Source organism: Ailuropoda melanoleuca, chromosome 3 (genome assembly GCF_002007445.2).
Source record: "Ailuropoda melanoleuca isolate Jingjing chromosome 3, ASM200744v2, whole genome shotgun sequence".
Classification (NCBI taxonomy): domain Eukaryota; kingdom Metazoa; phylum Chordata; class Mammalia; order Carnivora; family Ursidae; genus Ailuropoda; species Ailuropoda melanoleuca.
Genome location: NC_048220.1, coordinates 48120676 through 48141870, shown reverse-complemented (window position 1 = coordinate 48141870; position 21195 = coordinate 48120676). Strand labels below are relative to the sequence as shown.

Genomic DNA, 21195 nt, shown 5'->3' with positions numbered 1-21195 from the left:
AGAAGAACAGAACAGAAACAATGAAAACGATAAATAGAAAAGAACTTTGCTAACTTGAAAGTCTGAAGTCTGCAGACTGAAAGAGTTCAGAACTTTTTGGGAAAAAAGTAATGAGAAATACTTGTATCTCAACATTTCTTTACAACATATTTTAACTTCAGACAGTCAGGAGAGTGGCCAAGGTTTGGGAGGGAGCCAGAGACTGAGAAAGTTAATCTCCCTGCAACTGAATTTTTAACACCTCCATAATAAACCCTATATAGAACAAGCAAGTCTGTTCTATATTGGACTTAACGGTGAAGACGGGTTTTATTTTTTCCAGTGAAGGGCACTGGTTTCACACAATACCTGGGCTATTTGTTTCAGTCATACCCTAAAAGTTACAGGAGAAGTATCTTTATATGTAAAGGTCAAGACGTTAGATATATCCTCAAGTAAGACCAAGAGATACCAATCGCCATGGAAGAGAAGGAGATGCTTAAACCAGAAGATAAATGACAAATGATCAGAGATGTGATGCGAGAAGCTGCTCATAAATGGTCTGAATAAAAGAAACATCAGTACAAGATGGTTGGTCTAACAGAGCCTTGACAGTCACCAAGTATTCCTGAAGTAGGCACAGGGAAGAGGCTGGGAAGAAGGTATGGAACCTCTAAGCATCATCATGGACCTAAGGTTTGCTCCAGAGGGACTCGGGAACCATAATTAGGTCACAATACAACCCTTCGAATTCTGATCCAGGAATTTTGGTTGCCTTGTTTCTCTATCATTGGGATTTTTGCAGGGTAGCATATTTGTAATTAGTCCCATGCTTTTAAGAGGCCAGTGAATATTCAGACAGTCCTCTTTTACTTTCATTCTTCCTTGAGAGCAAAGCGATGGAATCTTTACAAGAATGTTCATCTCTTCAGAGAAATATTTTTAAATCACGTCTATGTTAATTATTCCTGTTTCCTAAGAAATACACTAATTAACCTCACATTCATTTCTGTGACTTTCAAGAAATATGCATACACTCTAGAACACTAGGCAGAATTGCTAATATTACATTAAAAGGGAAACATAAATACAGTATACAGTGTCTTACATACAAAATGGAAAGCATTCATCACAAATCTCAACTCTAAAGTTCTCTCACTTTTCCCTTACCAGATGAGTTTCCTCTTTTACATCTGTATTCTCTTCCCCGGTACTTAAACACAGATTGTTATACATATCTGTAAGACTATTTGATTAATGCCTACCTCCTTACCTTGACGGTGAGCTCCGTGGGAGACCAGGTAGAAACTGTGGATATATTTAGTTCGCTTATTTGGCACTGTACCAGATCCCATTAGACAAGCAATATATATTTGTAGAAAGAATAGATTGAGTGTACATGTTTTCATTCACAGTTCAGCCAAGCAAAATTACTGTATCCTAAGAATTCCAAAAAACTTTATACAAATAACACATCTTGGCTTTACACATTAGCTATGCTTATCGACTTGATACACAAGCCATTCTTTCAACACATGAGTGGCTTTTTTCGCTATAGGTAAATATTCTATCACAGAATGTTAAATATAATATGAAAGAAATGTAGAGATAATAGTACTTAAATTCATAAATGCTAAGTAATTTGTCCAGAGGAGCCCAAATCTATTTAGCAGAAGTGGGATTAGAATTTAAATTTTCTAGCCCCCCACCCCCACCTTCCAAAGGTTCTGTCCATTGTTTCTCAAGAGACTGGCTCTTAACCAGAGCTTCTAGGTTGCCAAGACTTTGAAAGTAACGGATAGTTTGTAAATAAACATTTTGCCACACCTCAACGTTTAAAGGAAATCCATAATAAAGAAATTGTTTGCACTATAAATAACCAGCGCAAATTTTCAGACTTCTTATGCAGCTTATTTTTCAAACCAAGGAACTAATTATAGTTTCTCAAACCCATTAACACTTCATCACTCATTGTCATGGGGGTTCTAAGCCAGTCCTAAATGCCAGGCACTGTTCTAAGGCTCTTTACCAAGGGACAGTAGCCTAAGGCCTCCTCAGTTCTGTGGTTAAGAGATAGTTGCATTCCTCTTATCATTCAGTTGCAACTGGGAAAAAGTCTCTTCTGGAAAGTAGAGTCCGAAAGATCAAAAAATCTCGCCCTTCGGTCACCTGATTCAAGCTCTTTGCTCTCCATGTTTCCCATTCTCAGACCTACTCAAGTAAGTTTTTGTTTGATCAATTGTTTTTTCTTTTCCTTCCTTTTCAGTTGTAAGCTGGAACTTTGGGGAGGGGTGAGCAGATAATGTCATGTTTTTGATGAGTCTGCTTATCAAGCATAGAAAATCCATTTGCTGGCTAAAGGATTCCAGCAACAGAAATTTCTGATGATGGAATCATATTTCGAAATAACCTCAGAGTGAGTCAATTTGCCAAATTATTTCCTGTATATTTATATGCTGGAATGTTATTCCAAAGGCTCCAAATAGTCTCTGTTCTATGTATAAAATAATAAAACAAAACTAAGGCACCAAATAATAATATGTGTAACTAATAGATAATGCAATGCTCCTTTTAAAAAGCAGACAACTATCTCCCCCAGATGTTTGAAAATAACCCAATTCACCATTATTTGTAGCAAAGAAGGCTGTAACTGGAGAGTGCAGAGCAAAAACCAGGAAAAGGGGGAAGAAGAGAAGAGAAACAGGAGGGAAATAGGTGACATGAAGCGGGGGAAAAGGCATGAGTGATCCAGATAAGAAAGCAATGGAAGGACAGGAGGTGAACCCACATGAAATGTCCCTTTTTCATCAACAGATATTGACTTCCTTCTTTAAAAGGAAATGATGTTTTTGAAATAATATAAAAGCAAAAGTGTTCACACCCACACACATATAATTACACATGTGCATGCTTGTCCACACGATTTTAGCCATACAACCTGTCTATTCCTAGGATCTACAGCTATTCTGGACAATCTGAAAGCACAGGCGATAAGCCTTTAAAAATCATCTCACTTCTCATTTCTCTCACCGCTAGGGTGGGTTTTTGTGTTTATTAGCTCATCAGGAGGGAGATGGTGCAATGGAGAAGGCAATTACCCCTTTTAAAAAAAAATAAGTTTTCATATACAAGAGATATAGGAAATAGGAAGGAGAAATGGTTGTGACTTAAGAGTGGGGTGTACCAGTTGTACATAAAACAGGACACTGTAAAGGCAGCAGGCTAGTGCATATGTTGCAAACTGAGATTTTTTTTTTTTTAAGCTACCTAGAAAATTGCCATGGTCTATTTCTCTATAGTAGTTATGGGTCCTTTGGTAGTATCTAGAACCAATGACTCTTTTTCTACAGGAGTATAACGGCCAGGGATATCTGTTGAAATAAAATCATACCTATATGGATGTGACCATCTGGCCAATTCAATATAAATGGTTTGCTCATTGATTTTCAGTAATAAGAACTCACTTCTAAACAGCAAAGCCCCACATTGACAGTGTAGTTATCAGCTAGTATTCACAATGAGGACCTGAGGCACAGAGGACTTTCTTTCTGCATCATCCAAGAAAGACTCAGGTAGATTATTCTACGGTTGGGTTCCACGGAGGGGGCAAAGTGCATTCTTTTGTGGAACTGAGTCTCTCTTGGCTGTGCTTCAATACAATGCCAATATCTGCCCAGTAAGTGCAATGAGTTTTTTTATAAGCTACCTTTGAAAATACCACTCTATTTTGGAAGAAAAATGAATAACAGATTTCTAGGGGATGTTCTCTAAGTACATCCTGGGCTCTCATTTAATTTGGTTTAGAAATTCTAAGTACATTCTAGATAAATTTGAGGTGTTTACATAACAGAAAGGACTGTATTACTGGATTCCAAAACTTAAAAAGATAACAACCACACAAGGAATTATTGGCAACCCTCTATTAACTAGACTATTTGCTGAACCAAACCACCATTCTTCTCAGCCATAGAGAGAATATCATGAATGTTGCTGTACATATTTTATTTCATTCTGGTTTTGGAACACTCTGTAAGGTTTGCTGTAAAAATATTAGTAGGTTCTCGTGAGTGAATTAAACTTTTTTTTGCAAATATGACCATATTAGACTAAGACAAATTGAAAATGTTACCTTAAAGGTATTAGATACCAACAGTCAATCATATGATGCATTACCATAAAAATCACTTTTCCTTCTGTATAATTATGGCTTTCTGATAATGATTACCTGCATGCAAGTTGCACACTGTCGGTAATGATTTCGTTGGAGCTTTGCTTCCCAAGGGCATTCCTATCTACCTGCAGTGACTTGTTAGATTACATTGTGCTAATTGGTGGTTCGCATGACAAGATATGCATAGCTGATCATGCTTATTAAAATGCAGGCCATTCTCAATTGTCCATAACAAATGACGTCCCTGGCACTTTTAACACACTCAACCGACAGATGAACTCGTGAGGTTCAATCGTTAGCCTCCTTCCAAAGATGTGTGAATAAGTAGCTGATGTAAGGCTTAATGCAGTACCAAATATCAATGTGGAAATTCTAACTTTAATGGGAAAAAATGTAGCTATTTCCCGTTTGGCATTATGTATATAAAACACTCATGAATTTGACTTTTGAAATACTTTCCATGCAGGTGTTTGGCATTGTGCAAACATGATTAAGTTTTGTCTTGTTTGGTTTGTCTGCAAGGTAGAGACAGATGGGAAAAGCCAAGGGCCAAGAATTCCCACTGGGAAATCAGCCTAAGTGTCATAAAGCTGCGTATCTCCCCCTAAAATTAAGCCTAGCAGATGGAACAGACAGATTTTCTAAACTAAATTCTTTCATTAATATTGTAAAAGCTGGATTAAAAGCCATTTTAAGCTAAACAGGGAATAGGACAAATTCTCCTCTACAGGTCAGTGACAAGGCAATTTAGTAAAAATTCAAGGAAACATGAAATATAAAAAACGAAGGGACTCAGAGATCACTTAGTCCATCCTCTCCCAAATTGTGTTCTGTAGAATTCTGGGAAAGAGTGATGGTCAAAGTGAGTAGTCAAATAGGTTAAGGAAACGTATGGTTATACAAAATTAAACAAGTTGTTTACATGCAGTTACATACTTTATGGCTGCTTAAAAATGAGATCTCGTGTGCCATAGTTCCCAGACTTACTTCACCGTGGACTCCTTCCCCACTGACCATCTACTGTTTAATAGAACTATCAGCTGGCAGAACAAAATTCCAGATACCCTTATCTAGTTTAATCCTTCGATGTTGCAAAAGAGGAAAGGTCTCCCAGCAACTTTTCAGGGGGCTACGTGGGCAACCACAGTCTCAGGTGCCCCAGAGCTGCAGCAGGTCAGGCTTCAAGAATACTCTGGACAGGGGAGAGGCCTAGGAAGCAGCTCACATCAGACGTTCCCTCAGTGCTTCTCTGGATATAGTAACAATTGAACCGGGTGCTTTCCACCTCCAAAGTGCCCATTTTAGCCTCGGGGCACTGAACCACTTAACTGCAGATTTATTTGCATAAAATCTTTCCCTTTCACGATCTCTCCCAAGTGTCTTCAGAGTCCACCAACGGACAATTTTTAGGCACCCAAAGATGAAGAAGAGCTTGAAATCAAGCCTGTACATTGAGTTCAGCAGCTTTGTTCTCACATGCTTTAAGAGGGGGTGAATCCTTAAAAAGGCAATGCAGTCTTTTCACAATTAAATTAAAGGGCTTAACTTAAAATGTAGCTCCAGGGGCACCTGGGTGGCACAGCGGTTAAGTGTCTGCCTTCGGCTCAGGGCGTGATCCCGGCGTTATGGGATCGAGCCCCCACATCAAGCTCCTCTGCTATGAGCCTGCTTCTTCCTCTCCCACTCCCCCTGCTTGTGTTCCCTCTCTCGCTGGCTGTCTCTATCTCTGTCAAATAAATTAAAAAAAAACTTAAAAAAAATAAAAAAATAAATAAAATGTAGCTCCATACTAAGGAATAATTAATTCAGTTTGGATCCAAAACTCCTTTGTCACAAGGAGAATCCAGTACCTTAGATCTGTTGTATTTATCCCTGAATTTATACAGGTTAGTACAATTTTGGTGCATATTTTTATGCATGTGTACTTTTTAAAATAGCCTGAACAAACAGAATTTACAGAAGGATCCTCCCGCAAAATTCCCATTTGACACATACTATACACTCACTTCTGTCCGTTATCTTATTTCCACGTTCAATTGTAAATAACTCTCAGGCCAGGATTACATACACATCTTATCGCCTGCAGAGCCGGGAGCTAAAACTGCGTCTTATTGCAGGAACTACTTACATAAATATGTAATGACAGACGGGCTTGTAATAGGGCACCTTCTATATACCATATACTGTGAAAAGATCATCTTCTTTCCAATAGATCAGTATATGATAAAGAATCCCTCCCCGCCTCCCTCCCTTCCCACACCTTTCTCATGCTCGGTCACAAACATTAAAAAGGGAGGAGTTCCAGCAAGTAGTTTTCATACGTTTCCCTGTCTTTTACAGACGTCAAACCCCAGGAGAGTTTAGAAGGCAAAACACAACGCTCAGAATGGCTGACGAGCTCTGCACCAAGAGGATGTTGCTGGCCTGGGCTATGGAATTATTCCGTCTTCAGCTTTATTGCTCTCAAGTTAACTTCCCCAAATGGGACATTTCCATTGATTGCCATGCAGGAACCCAAAAGCAACATCTGTATGGAACAGCGTGCTTGGGGCAAGTACACTAGAAAAGTGGGCTCCCTCTGGGGAGCAGCAGTTCCTTCCCCGGACTAGCCATGTGAGATGCAAACAAGGAATCCATGAATTGGGTCCAAAATGCTCAACTGTGGCTCGTCCACAATGACAACCTGTTTGACTAAGAAAGGGCTGGTAAAGGGCGGGTTCAGAGACTTTTCCAAACCCTGGCACTCTTGGGTAGTTCATATTTTATCTGAGCCCCTCAGGAAATTAACCCCACAGGGCAATTTTTAGAGGCAACCTCGGTGGGAGTCTTTAAAATGAGGCGAGGTACAACTGCAGAGAGGAGACACATCCAATAAAACACCGCCTGCCCTGGGCTTGTCGTGTTTATTTTTAATTAGGTAATTTTATGTTTAAATCATGTGTAGCCTCGTGGTGCATTTTCCGTAAGCCGACCTCTCGGCAGTCCTCCCTGTAGGCCGGTCTGCCACATAGGTTGGAATACTTTATAAGAAAAACATTATTTTTGCCTTGTGTTGACGTTAATTTCGGCAGTGCCTATGGGCCATTTTTAATTGTGCTTCCCCAGGGGCGCTTCTCACTTTCTCACATTTCTCTAGGACCAAGGAAATCTGACTTCACATGTAATAGAAATTACCCTTAGACCACAGAGAGAAAACAAAAGGCGTAAGCCCGGGAGTATGATGTTTGAGGATACTTGATGGTTGCCTAGGTAGCGTTTAATTAGCCCAGGGCTGTGGCTGGGGGTGGCGGTGCTGGTACCTGGGTAACCTTTGTCATTATGACTAAATCTGCCTTTGAACAATCAAAATGCAATGCTTGTTATGATCTCCATTCTTACCCCTTGTCTTCTGTAAGGATTTGAGTAAATCTGCTTGTTTCTCCCTCCTTCCCTCCCTCCCTCTCTCTGTCTCACACACGCACTTTGTAAATTAAGAAAACACTCTTTGTTAGTGTTTTTTAAAGCTGTGAATGATTTCTTTTCCCAAGTAAACTGTCAACAGTGGGATACCTCATTCTTCCATACAACCCTGTACAATTCCTTGCCTAATAATAAGCACTAAAAAATACTACTTGCCATTTATTTAAAGCAATCTATTAGTTTACACTTTATTCCTCCTCTTCCACCCTTATTTCCAGCATGCTTCCACAGATGCCCCACAATGTGCCCCAGAGAGAAAATGCCAAAATCAGGCAAGAAAAAGCCAAGGGACTAGAGTTGCTTGGTGGTTTGCTGACGTTGCTGCTTAGAAAGAAAGAAAGAAAGAAAGAAAGAAAGAAAGAAAGAAAGAAAGAAAGAAAGAAAGAAAGAAAGAAAGAAAGAAAAGAAAGAAAGAAAGAAAGAAAGAAAGAAAGAAAGAAAGAAAGAAAGAAAGAAAGAAAGAAAAAACAACTACAATAAATCTCTACTGGCAAAAAACCATGGGCTTTCTTTGCTCTCTGGAAACGAAGACAAAGCCCTAACATTCAGCAAGAGATGCTGTCCTTGGTTGGCAATGTTAACAGCTGTTCTGAAATCCACTTAGTTGGATTTAATGGCGGGGTTATTGACATTCCCCAAAATGGCTACTGGGCCCGGGGAGCCACTTTTCTGTCACCTTCCTGCCTAAGTGTATCTGTGCTGAGTGGTTTCACAGTGCCCATTAGGAACCGCTTCAGAACCATTACAGCCGGCAGAGTAAAACATTCTCTTTACTCTAAAAAAAAAAAAAAGTGAGATGAATAGCTATTTCCAGGGTGGTCTGACTGAGCCATCATTAACAACCCTAAGGAATGAAGGCGCACAAACATGGCAATGAAACACCATTTTATTCCTCTCTGTTGGCCACACCTACACCAGAAAAAAAAAAAAAAATCACACTAGTGTGTGAGGACATACCAACACAAAGCATCCCCAAATTTCAAAGTCAAGCAAAATATAAACGTTGCAGGAGTTACGCCTTGTGTTGCATACACAACAAAATTCTGGTTCTTCACCACAGAAAGCTTGGCCCTTTCACTGTTTCAAATACATGCAGGTGGGGGTGACCAGGCCATTCCAAGCTCCATGCTCAGCCTGCAACGTGTGAATGGGAGCAGTGGAGTGGGAGCAGGGAGCAGGAGAGCCTGCCAATTCTCCATCCGCCAACCACAACCCGGTGGGAAGGCTGAGGGCAGGGGGCAAGTGGAAGAAAGGCCAGTGGTTTGCATGAAAATGGGAGTTCCCTTCCCAGGCACACACATTGACCTCAATGGATGTTAAACAGAGGTCTGGTTGCTTCCACAAAATAAGACTCTGTGTTTGTGGTTTTCGTCTCCTACCAGGGTTCCTCCCATAACCTTGGATGATGGTGCAATGAGAAAAGATGACCCCGTGGGCATGTGGGCTAGCGTCTGTACCTACGCGTGTGCAACGTGAGGAAGAGACAGAAAAGGAAGATGAAGTATTTGCTTTCCACCTGAAATCACAGGTTCCCTGAGGGTTAAGTCAACCTCCTGAACGCAACTAAACGTGTATTTGTGTGCTTTATTGTTTAAAGGTTGGGAACGGGGTTGAAAACACATTCATTACTCACTGCCGTAGAGCAGTTGACGCATTCTAGGCACATACAATTAAGCTGTAATTCTGTACGACAGACTAAACATACAAGTCTAGACTGACAGAGAAGGCAACTAAAAATATTCTGACCTCTTCTAAGAGCACTCCAGCATTTTCTTATCATTCTACTGGCAAATATTGTAAAACCTTGCCTCATTAATGTCAAAGGGAGTAGAGGATTCGCATGACTTAAATTCAAAAGGCTTGATTATAATTCTCCGTCAAAAACCAATCTAGAGGCCAGCTATTTTTAGCAGGCACGCCGCACAAATCCAAGGATCCTCAGCCGTGGTTTGTGTATGTTCCAGAGAAAAGGCATGGGTTCTTAAGCAGAATCACCCATAGACACACTACCAAACTGATCACGCTGCATAAAGATCTTTGTGAATGTGATCATTCCTAAATTATAAGATTAGTGACAAAATGTAAATATGCCAAGCCTTACTATTGATTCGGTTGACTAAGAAAATAAACCACCAGAAATCTCAGCTGCTTAAAATTGGCGAGGCCTATGGCTACTCGTTGACTGCAGAGAGAAACCAGAGCTTGAGTGGAGGGTAAGAAGTTACCCAGGGATGGCTTACCACAGCGAGAAAGCATGCTAGCACCCTCACTGACATCAGCATCTTGGCATGGGCACCAACAGGACCATTTTACAAACAGTCTCCAACCTTGCCCAAAGGTTCTGCTATGCCTGCACCTTAACACATTGCCTCCTTTTTGCTCTCATGCTCAAAGGACCTTCCTAAACTCAGTCATACAGTGTTGCTGTGCTCTACCCATAACAGGCAGCTATGTGTCTTCTGATAATACTGGAGCAATTGTTTCTCTGAAAAACATCTTTGATACAAATTTTAACATTATTACACAAAGGAAGCCAGCCAGTATCTAAAGCCAGCATTTCCCACAGATGATAATAATCAGCAAATACCCAACTCGAATAAATTTTCGACAAAAGAGACACTTTGAACACTAACTTACATTTGCTGTTTTACCATGTGACAAAGCACTGTTTCAAGATCTTTACACGCATTGGATCCTCATGAAAGTTCTATGGGGAAGAAGTGACTGTCCCTATTTTACAGACACTAAAACCGAGGCATAGAATGATTAAGTAACTTGCCCAAGATCTTACAGCAAATAAATGTCAGAGCTAGGATCAACACTCAGGTAGGTTAGCTCCAGAATATCCATTCTTAATCATTATGGATCTGGGCGGGGGGGGTGCGTGGGATTTGGGCTATCAAATTTTTTTAAATTACTTTAATAGGCAGATAGAAGTGGCAAATGATGGAAAAAGGAAAACTGAAATTAATTTTCACTCTGCTGTCCCTTGCTCTGGGATTGACTTGTACTTGTTTGCTGTTTTGAAATGATGCCTAACACAGATAATCATAGGGTACTTCTTATAATCCCTAGGAGATAACCTCTTCTATTGTTATAATAATAGATCTAAAGTTACATTACGGAGAAAATAGAGAATGAAATAAATGTTACACATCATGATAAGCCTAGCTCTACTCTTGTGGTGAGACTTAGAAAATGATTCTCAGCCAATGTGATTAAGGTACAAAACACATGCTATAATATATAAAGACTTTTGATAGTACTGGAATTCATAAATATAAGGAAACAAGATGATGGCTCTACATAGAAAAGACTCAATTATTAGACTTTCCTTGAGTGAAAGACTGGAGAGGATTCATGATGGAGTACCTAACCTTTTCTCTCAAGATAACTAGTCTTGCTGGACCCCAGCTTAGATACGGCCAAGAATGGTTTCACAACAGGGCAAAGCAGCAGACCAGCCCTGGGCATACAGCAAGCGTTTGATGAGTGATCTTTCAGCAAGTCAATGCTGCAACAGGTTCCAGAGAGAAAAAGATGGCCTGGATGACTGATCATTCCAAAACTTAGAATATGCTAGAGTTGGGGAGGCTTAGTGATCCCAGGACTCAGTTCCAGGGAACTTGGGGAACCACCACCTCACCATTCATACTATCCGACCCCCACCTTGTACAGAGAAAGCACTCCTGTTCCAGATTCCTGCTCAAAGGATATTTTTGTGCAAGATGACTAAATCTTCCAGGGTGGGCTTGAATGAGCCCTGCAATCCTGAAGAAACAGCCAAACTGAATCTCAAAATCGTATTTAAAAATGAATACAAGAGGTAAACTAGCATCAGACAATAGAGGAGCTGGTGCCCCCGCACGATCTGTCCGCTGCCGTGGAGGCTGCCGCCATTGTTTGAAAAGTATCTCCAGTGCTTAAAAACAACAACAAAGGAATAATAACATGGACGGAAAACAGAAAAAGAGCAACCCTAGCTCCTGATCTCTTTGTGTCAGGGAAGACAATGAATATTTGACTGGCACAGTGTAGGTCCTATTTCATGATTTCCTAACTGACAGACTGAATGGCTTTATGTGTTTAATGAATCCATCCTTCACCTTGTTCCTTGCCTTTAGGTTAACTTAGACTCTTGAAACCCTAAATACAGAGGTTCAGCTGGCTCCACTTTAGGGTGCCTGAGGTGTAGACAGTAGTTCCTACAGAATTTCAGGGAATGGGGAAGAGACCATTAGACTTGGACCCACTTGAAAACAGACTTCAAATTTCCCCTAAAACCTAGGCCTGTTCATTCAGGTAAAGCTAAAGGTTTCTTTGGGTCTAATCCAGTGATCAGCCTGTGATGTCCATTCACCCCCCATTCTGCATCCAGGTCCAACGTGACATCCCTTCTCTCCAAAACACACTTACTTACCTGAAACTGAATCTGACATGTGCTTCTCTCATCTATAGTAGTTTTGGTTAAAGACCTTCATGCCACTCTGAATGCTCTCCACACAGGGGCAATACTCCAGTGGCTCTGTTCTAGATGTTCAGTCCTCAGTGGGGAGGCCCAGCCCTGCACAGTGCACTCTTAGGCTTAAAAGGGAAGGTCCCAACACCCACCCTTCCCGGAGTCAGCAAGAATGGGAGGACTGCTGCATGTCCAGAGGCCCATCTCCAGACATAGCACCTAGCACAGCACTGATATACAGCTAGGTAGGTAACAGGTAGGAGCAGGAAAAGGAGGGAAAACAAGGCACCCTGGGCTCAAGTGGTGGTTTGGAGGACCTGACCTTTCTAGTCCACGAGAGTAATCTTAGGTCTTTGGTCCAAAAATGGTCAATTCTTCAGCAGTTCTTGCAGCCTTTCATTTTGCAATATGCAGCTATCATTCTGCCAAGTCAATCCAAGGATGAATGAACATAATAGGAATCACATGATTTGTTTACCAAAAAAAAAAAAAAAAAGGTAGCTTTACAAACATTCTTAGTAAGAAAGCCAGAACGATCCACAGAAAAAGGATAAAAACTTGCCTCTTACATTTGGAAACATACTTGTTGGGAAGGGTACTTCTCTTATTTTTATTTTTGAGATGTGTTTAAAAGTTATGGAGATGTACAAGGCATAAAAACACAACCCAGCAACGTAAGAAGCAACCACATACTGTACCTTTACTTCAGCAAATCACGTGCTGTCTGATAGTTTCTGAATCATTCTTTTTTTTTTTTCTCCACAAAGCAAAGTTACTTAAAAGCTGGTTTTTCACGTGGCCTTGCAGCAAGTTAACTTTTAACGAACCAGTTCCTGCTATGTTTTTCTTAGCACATTTACTCAATTCCATGCTTGAAAGCAACAATTCATTCAGACAACTGAAATATATGGGACTTCATTCTAATATCAAACTCAAAGAGAAGAACTAGGATGGTCCCATGGGCAGATTGCTGCAGCCAAGTGTGATTCATGAAGCCATGACATTCGATAAGTGGTTTCAAATCTCAGTATGTATAAGGCTAATGGAATATGATGTAATCAATCAAAAACAGGCGGAACCCCATCCTGATTTTATACCAAAGCCAATAAAATTAGCAATCATACAATAGAGTCACGTAGACAGAGTTTTCTCTATTTTACATAAAAATGTAAGTGATATCCAAGAACTAAGATGCAATACAGCTGTCTATGATAGATCAATGGCAGAGCTTTTGAGATACACAGGTTGGGAGTCTTTATGGGCCCACACCTCTGCTCATAACCCTCAAAGGTGACCAAGAGGGAGAACTATGGGTCACTGCTCACAAGAGGAAGATAAGGTGGGCCAGTCTCATGACATCCCCAGGCCTAGGGGCATGGGTCAGAGTACATCCCTACTGAGGTGGCTGGCTACTGGTAGCATTTCCACATGTAACCAACTTCTGTGTCCTTACCTTTACTCTGTAGTATTCTTTTTCATCTCTGAAAAAAAGGCTATTTTAATAGCAGTTTGGAATTTCAGACTCTTTTACCCACACCAAGAAAAGTGGGTGACAATGCAGTGATGAAATGATGAGCCATATTTCATTTTGAAATGGAGATGTTTCCTTTTTCTAGGGAGGGAAGGAGGTTGTGGCATTCTGGGGGTGGAGGGCAGCCAATTTATATTCATAGCTTTATTTGAATAGAATTAATATTTAAATAGTCTCCAATCCCTTGAAGTCAGACAGGACAGTGAAATAGAAAAAAAAAAAAAAAATACCCCAGAACTTTAAAACTTTTCGCTAAGAATCCACAAAATGGAGAAACCACACAGTGATAACTTAGAATTGACTTTCTTAAAATGTTGCTTCTTGCTAACCTAGTTGATAATAAATACAAAGAAACCTTTAGCAATAAAAGGAAAGTCTTTTTGATGCCCCGGGCAAAGCTTTCCGGTCACTGGCCTGTTCCCCAGTCCTTTCAAGGTCTAGGCTGACTAATACTGAACCACTGCCTCACCTGGGACTTCAGGAGAGAATCTTGCAGAGTGTCGAGACACAAAAAGTTTCAGTTCTTGGTCCAGGTTGCATTCAATCAGGTTTGTGTCCCATGATCGGATTCCTAAGGAGGGAAAAGAAGAGAATTGACAGAGTTCCAGTTAGTCATTTCAGAGTGGTTTGGAAAACATCATTGTGACATTTCTCAGGCTTTAAGGGAGGATGTGGAAACTTCTTTTCTGAAGAGCTTGGTGGCTAGCAGTGGATGCCCACAAAATAGGAGGGTTGGGGAGGTGTCCCTACCAGGCCACAAGAGAGGGATAACTAGCAGTGTAGACTGAACTTCTGCCCCTCATAAAATGTAAATGCAGCTTTTCTGGGAGAGTAAAGAAAACAGTTATTAGGAAAATGACAGGCTTTACTCTAGGGAGGGAATAGAAAGGACAGGAAGATGGTTAAGTTCGATAGCAGTGAGGAGGCCACCAGATCGTCTCTAGTCTTCCCAGGGTCCACTTGTAGATGGCAAGGAAATGGACAGTGAGGGTGGGGAAGCTGGCATTCAAATCCAGGCCTTTGTTTTTAAAATGGTAGTGTGTGCAGTGTGCATACGCATTTTGCGTGCACATATGGTTTCTTTTCTTTACCCATCCCATTTTTGACCTGGCTTTCTCAACTCCTAGATATCAATATAAAATGTGTGTGATCTTTGATAAGAAGACTGGATCTCAGTCTTAAAGACTTGCCCTCTCTGTCCTCCCCTGCATTATTTCACCTGACTAGCTTGGCAGGTAGTTCTTTCATTCACAATTGTTAGTTGTACTCCATTTTCTTATCCAGAGGCAAAAAATGTGGCAACATTTTATACTTTAAAAAAAATTCTACAGAGCCAGGGGCCCTAAGCTGTCTCTTCCCACACAGATTCAGGCTTCCTTCCATTCACTAGGCTGGAAGCTGGGGTCGAAGGAACTCCAATGTCCTACCTCCCTCCTCCCCTCCCCCCCTGTCCTTCTAAAGGAGATGGCCAGAGGGAACCCAGAGGACATGGAAGAAGCAAGAGCCGGGGAGCAAGCCAGGGAAAGCTGGGAAGCCACGAAACTCTGGAACGTGTTTGTTTGTTTGTTTTAATGTATTTTTATACTTTCCCAAATAGGTAGCTCATGATAGAGCCATTACGTAGTATCCGTGATGGTACCCTGTCCTCGAGCATCCTCAATTGCCAGGAACAAACTGCGACAATGACATTCATTTACTGCATACCTACTAAGAGCAGGGGCTTGAACCTCCAGGTAAAATAGAGCAGACAAACTATCTCTATTTAAATAAACACCAGGTCATTTAATCTTTTTTGCTGGTCATTAGTCATTCAAACAGACTTAGGAGTATAAATGGCAGTGCAGTATTTAAACACACCCATAAATCCTTAATGCCTGTCTGTATTTACCCCTATTTATATCTTGTTCAGTCTTCTTATCTTGCAAAGAAACAAGGTACGTGTGTATGTATGTTTTTACGTCTGTGTGTGTATATATACTATATGTGTATGTGTGTCCTGTATATGTATAAACGTATTACACAAAGATTCTGGAAACCCAGTTGACTGCACATCTAGACTGTCTTCAGCTTATACACCAAACACCTTTTGACTGTGAGGAATATTTTCAAAGAGATGTATGTCCACCACATAGAGGCAGAAATTGATCATACAACGCATGGGAAGAATTCAGGTGTGGAAGAGTTAACATTCCTAAAGAGAGGCTAAATTATAAGGGAGAATTTTATGGGTCTCCCTGGAAACATCAACAGCCCCAGCTTGCATTTGTGCTAATGGAGTATTTAAATTTTAACAAGAAAGGCATGTTGAGATTTTGCAGATCTTTTTAGTGCAGAAATGATAAATGGGTTCTTTTTGTTTCGCGGGAAGCTTGACAGGTTGAGAGGTCTGAATTCATTAGAATATTTTACTTCAACGTATACACTATATACCGGGCTAGTGTGAAAAACCGTCAAGCTCCTGTCTGAGCTGCTTAATTGGTAATTGTGAACTGCATTCTCTGTGCGCCAGGTCTGAGCTCCACTTTGTCTCCTGGCTTGTCAAGTTGGGTCACTAAGTTAATAATGAGACATATGTATTTAAATTAAATTCATACGATTTTTCTGCCTTTGTTCTACGTTATGCGCAAATTGCTCCATCATTCGAATGACTTCATCTGGGGTTATATGTAGACTTGCGCTTACATCGTTGTTTGCCATTTTCCCCTTGGTTTCAATTAACTTGCCATGACACAGGCAACTAAATGTTTGCTTTATATTTCATAAACTCCTGGCTGTATGATTTGTAATTTAGCAAGGGAAAAAATACAAAACAGTAAAACCATCTAGAAATTAATTTTTAAATTACACTAGTAAAAGGCCGATAAAAATAATACTTGTCAGATTTTTTATTGCCAATGAAACTAAAAATTTAGGGTTCTCTTTTCAAGGGAGCAATTGCCAGCCAAATTATGTCTTAACAATGTATAATTCACTACTACCACTTATAAAATAAAGGTTACAAAGGACTTACTGGTTATTTTAGTTGGAAAGGAAAACTTTGGAATGAGGCCACTTTCTATACCAATTTTAGAAATAGTATACTTTGTAATTCTTTTGTACCTTCTACTGGATGATACTGGTGAAGAGAAATACTATTTCTCAAAGAAGGTTCCTACTGCATTTTTAGGTTTATATATCTTCCCTCTGTGCCTAACAGGAAGTCAACAGTGGGCCCTCTAAAGCTTATAGGACAGAAAAAGATCTTCTTTGGCTCTTGCCACATTCTTTTTTCCTAAGCCTTTGTTTCTCCAACACTCTATGAAGACTGTGCCCCTTACTGGCTTACCTACGTTGAGGCAGAACAGAACAACTCCTCCAACCGAAGGTCAACCTCCATTGATTACATTTCTAGGCCCAGAGGACATCTGTCACCCCTGGGAAGTTGACCTATGGCTGGGCATCCTGAGAATTCTCCCACCTAATCTGGGGTTGGTGCCTAGCTGTGGAAGGCCAGTCCTCCAGCCAAGGTGACTGAGGGTCACAAAGATCTTTTTATCTCAGTTCTCTGAATCCAAGGGAAAGCAAGGCACAAAAGGGACGCTAAAGTGCACATAAAGTTTACAGATGGAAAAGGGAGAAATGAAAAGGTTGTGTGTTGGGGGCGGTTGAGATGTGTTCATTACAGGACAAGTCAGGGTGAACAATGAGGAGTCACTTTCCCTTACTTTACACAGGTTATATCTTGCCAAGCCTACCAATCATGCAAGCATTTTGCAGGATTTAATAAAATCAACAATTTTTAAAAAGCACCTCCCATTTAAAGACTAATATCTATATTCCTAGAAGAGACAATAAATTGGAAAAACCAACAAAATGATCATTCATTACATGTTGAAATGGCCCATGGGTTCTACCTGACAGCTACTTGGGCCTTTGAAAGTTGATTTTTTCCTATGAACTTTGTAGTTGATCCCTCTGATCCACAGGCTTTTGGATATTTTTTGCTAGCACCTAAATGGTTAACCTATAAACTGTAAGATTTGATCTGTAAAACTACGCTGAAAAGTGATCACGAGGCAGATTAGAATCATAAATTGAAGAAAGAGAATTAAAGCAAAAAAAGAGCTAAATTCAAGGTTTATTTCTCAAAGAAGTTTTCCTATTTTTTTCCCCTTGACCAAACTACAATTGGCTTTTTTCTTTTTCTTAAGCCAACAACTTGATGTGCGTAACATATACGTTATGTGCAATGCAGGCAATGTCTTACATAGAGTTCATCATTTCAAAGCATTGATGATAAATAATTTAGGTCTTTTGACAGCTTTCCACATTGGAAACAAACAAAAGAAGTGATTTATAATTATTATTGGTCTAAAAGTTAGAACTTATTTAAAAAGTAAACCTTTAGAGAAGATTAAAAATGAATCATCAATTTAACGATCTTACATTTGGGGACTGGCTTGGATTTCAGCTTGGATCACAGAACCCTTACCAGATAACACCAATTAAGCAATACAAGCAGAAATCCATCTGCCTTTTTACTTTGGAAAGTATAAAGATGAATATAATAGATGTAACACTCTCCAACATTTCTTCTAACCTCCACCATGTGTTGGTTTTTTCCTGTTCAAATAAAATGAAAACTAAACCCCAAATCTTTCCTGGGTTCTTAATTCTCTTCACCATCTTGAACTGAAGACAATCCATAAAGTAACCTCAGAAGATTATAATGTAATCAGCTGAACTTACATTTCAAAATCCAGGGCAGTAGCTGTTACACACATCTATCTTTTCATAAACAAATCTTGCTGATTCCCAATGTTAACCAGAGAAAGGTTACACTCTTTACCAGCAATTGAAAGCGTCAAACTGACACTTAGTATTCTTTATAAAGCAAAAAAAATAAAGCAATGAAAATTTTCCCAAGGCTCTAGAATTCAGTCTGCAAGCCACGGATGTATGTAGTCAATGTCCTAAAATAAACTGGANTAAATAAAATCTTTAAAAAAATAAATAAATAAATAAAATAAAATAAAATAAAATAAAATAAAATAAAATAAACTGGAGGAGTGGAGACTCCGCTAAAACTGGGGGTGGCTATTAAGTTTAAGCTGGGGGCTAATTAGGAAGAGGGTGAAAGAGGTGCCAAGGAGAGCCATTTGATGGTAGCAACAGTGGTTTGGCGTAAAGTGCTGCGTAACTAACAAAATAAAGCTAGACCGGTCCAAGGGAAGACTATTGTTTCCAACTTGAGAAGATATGAGCAAACCTTACATTACACATTTTGAATCCAGTTGAGAAAATGAGGAGCCATTTCTCTTCCGTGGTTTCAAAAAGCTTTACTAAGCATCCACATCGGGATGCTTCAGGCCTATCGATTGATTCATTGCATTACCACCATCTTCCCATAGGTTTATTTTCTAGGCTTCCCAAAGAACCCTCAGTAATCAGATGGCAGAATTCCAAGTCACCAGGGTCTCCAAACGCATGGAACATCAGTTAAGATGGGGGGGGGAACAGGAAGCGAGCCTAACAAGTGATGCACTGCGTTACCTGGCTGCAGCACTCAATGGGAGCCCAATCCCCGGAGCATCTCATCTCCATCTCGCTTCATACAACGTGGCCTGCAGGCACCAGCAACAATAGCAGTGGTATCAGAGTGACCTCTGGAGGAGGCCCAGCTGGGACCTGCAGGCGGAGGCCCAGGGAAACAGCCATCCGCCCTGTTGCTAAGTCATCTCAGACTGTCTGAAGAGCGAGGGGAGCAATTTCGCATAGTACGGGAAGGCCCTATAGCTTGAGCTGCATCTGAGACCCCAGGACCCAGGAGAGCAATCTCTGGAGGAAAAACAGCATCTGTTCCTGGGCGTGAGGAAATGGCTCTGCTCAGTCACTTGATTGATTGTTAATGGGATCAATACAGCAATTTTGGAGTTTTGTGCAAAAACCCGACCAAATTAGGGAGTTAAAAATCAGGAAGGGGAGCATGAGGGGGCTTCTGGGATTCCAGCAATGCCTGTTTCTTGATCTAGGTAACACGGGTGTGCTCATTTTGTGAAAATTCACTGAGGTCCTCCTCTGTGGTTTATGCCTTTTCCTCTCTCTATATTCAATACATTTTTAAAAAATTAACGTCAAAAAGACAAATCTGGACTTTATTCCTGCATGCTAATAGTGTGAAAAGGTGTAAAGACAGAGCACTTCATAGCACTACCTAGATACATCTATTTTCTTCCTCAAACCGAAGCGGACTGAATAAAACCCCTGAGGAATGGGGTACCGAAAGGATGATCAGCAGAGTAACAAAGCAGGAAGATAATTACGGCAGGAAGGTGACTGCTGAGCTACCTCCCTGCACGGGGCGCTGCCCACAAGTGGATGGCTATACAAAGGCAAGCTCCGCAAACTGCCGTGTTTGATCTTCCTCTGATGTTTGCCCACCCAGCACTCACATCATGACAGAGCCAGAAAATCGGTACCGGTGCATTGCTGGTACTTCTGACACCCAGGAATGATGTGACCTTGAGCGGGTCCCCATCTCTAAAATGGGGCTGATGATCCCTCTCCCGGCACCACATCGGATGGTTCTGAAAATCTTTCAGATAGCAAAGCACCTCCTAATGTATTATTATTCCCCGGCAACAGTGCTGACAATAATTGTTTTTAATCCGAAATCATTGATTCCTATGGCAGCCACACCCAAAGTCAGTACGGGTGAAATCTTCCAAGGAGAAAATACGCAAACTAAGAAGGGATCACATTAAAGGCCTATAGTTTGAAAAGGAAGGGTTTTTGAGATGCTCAAATAAGGCACTTCACTATTGAAACCTCTTATTCTTGAATTTTTTTCGAATAAAATTACACGACTCCATTCTGTTCCTTTTTTTTTTTTTTTAAGCTGAAAGGGAAAATCAGTGCTTTAAAGTTAAACAAAAGAACCCAGGTCTGCAACTCCAGTCCCCACCCTGCAGCCTTTTGTTCTGGGGACAAGCGGCCGCTTCCAAACGCAGAGTCAGAAAACAAGCTTTAATTTTTTCATCGAAAATAAGGTTTTCCTTTCGTCTTTTATGGGGGGGGGGGCGCCGGGAGCGGGGAACGAGAGCTGCGTGAACGCCCTTTGTCCGCCTCGGGCTGCCGTAGAGACCGCAGTGCGGACTGCACCACGCCCACCAGCCGGTGTCTCCAGGCAGAAACGCTTCAGCACCACCCCAAGAGAATAGAGCGCGGGCTGGGGCTGCGGAGGGACCTGGCGACCTCTGTTAGGGGCGAGAGGAGGTCTGGAACGCCAGGAGTGAAGGCAAAGGCAGAGACCACTCGGGGGGGCTTCGAGCGCAACAAAGCCGGGCAGAGGGAGAGGTGGGGGTACGCAGCACCAAGCCTGAGGCCCCGGCGGAGCGCACGCCCGGCCCACCGCGCCCGATGGGGGCGCCGCAGTGCGGGGGGCAGGTGCGGCGAGTGGACGGAGGCACTGCGGCAGCCCGGGTGGGGCTGGGGGGCGGGTCGGTGTGAGCGCCCGAGGCTGCGCCCGCCGGGCCCTCACGGCCCCGCCCAGGGTTCTAGGCGAACCGCTATTCGGCCTCTGCAGAGCGCGCTCCTAGTGCGCGCACCGGGCGAGAC

The 21195-nt window shown here is 41.4% G+C and overlaps 1 protein-coding gene across 1 annotated transcript in view; it reads right to left on the bottom strand.

The window, feature by feature from the left end:
- MAP1B (microtubule associated protein 1B) overlaps positions 1–21195 on the bottom strand; it is a 91653-nt gene that overhangs the window by 69472 nt on the left and 986 nt on the right. The window contains exon 2 of the mRNA XM_002921341.4: positions 14069–14170. Coding sequence (XP_002921387.2) covers positions 14069–14170 — 102 coding nt within the window. The remainder of the gene's footprint in view (positions 1–14068; positions 14171–21195) is intronic.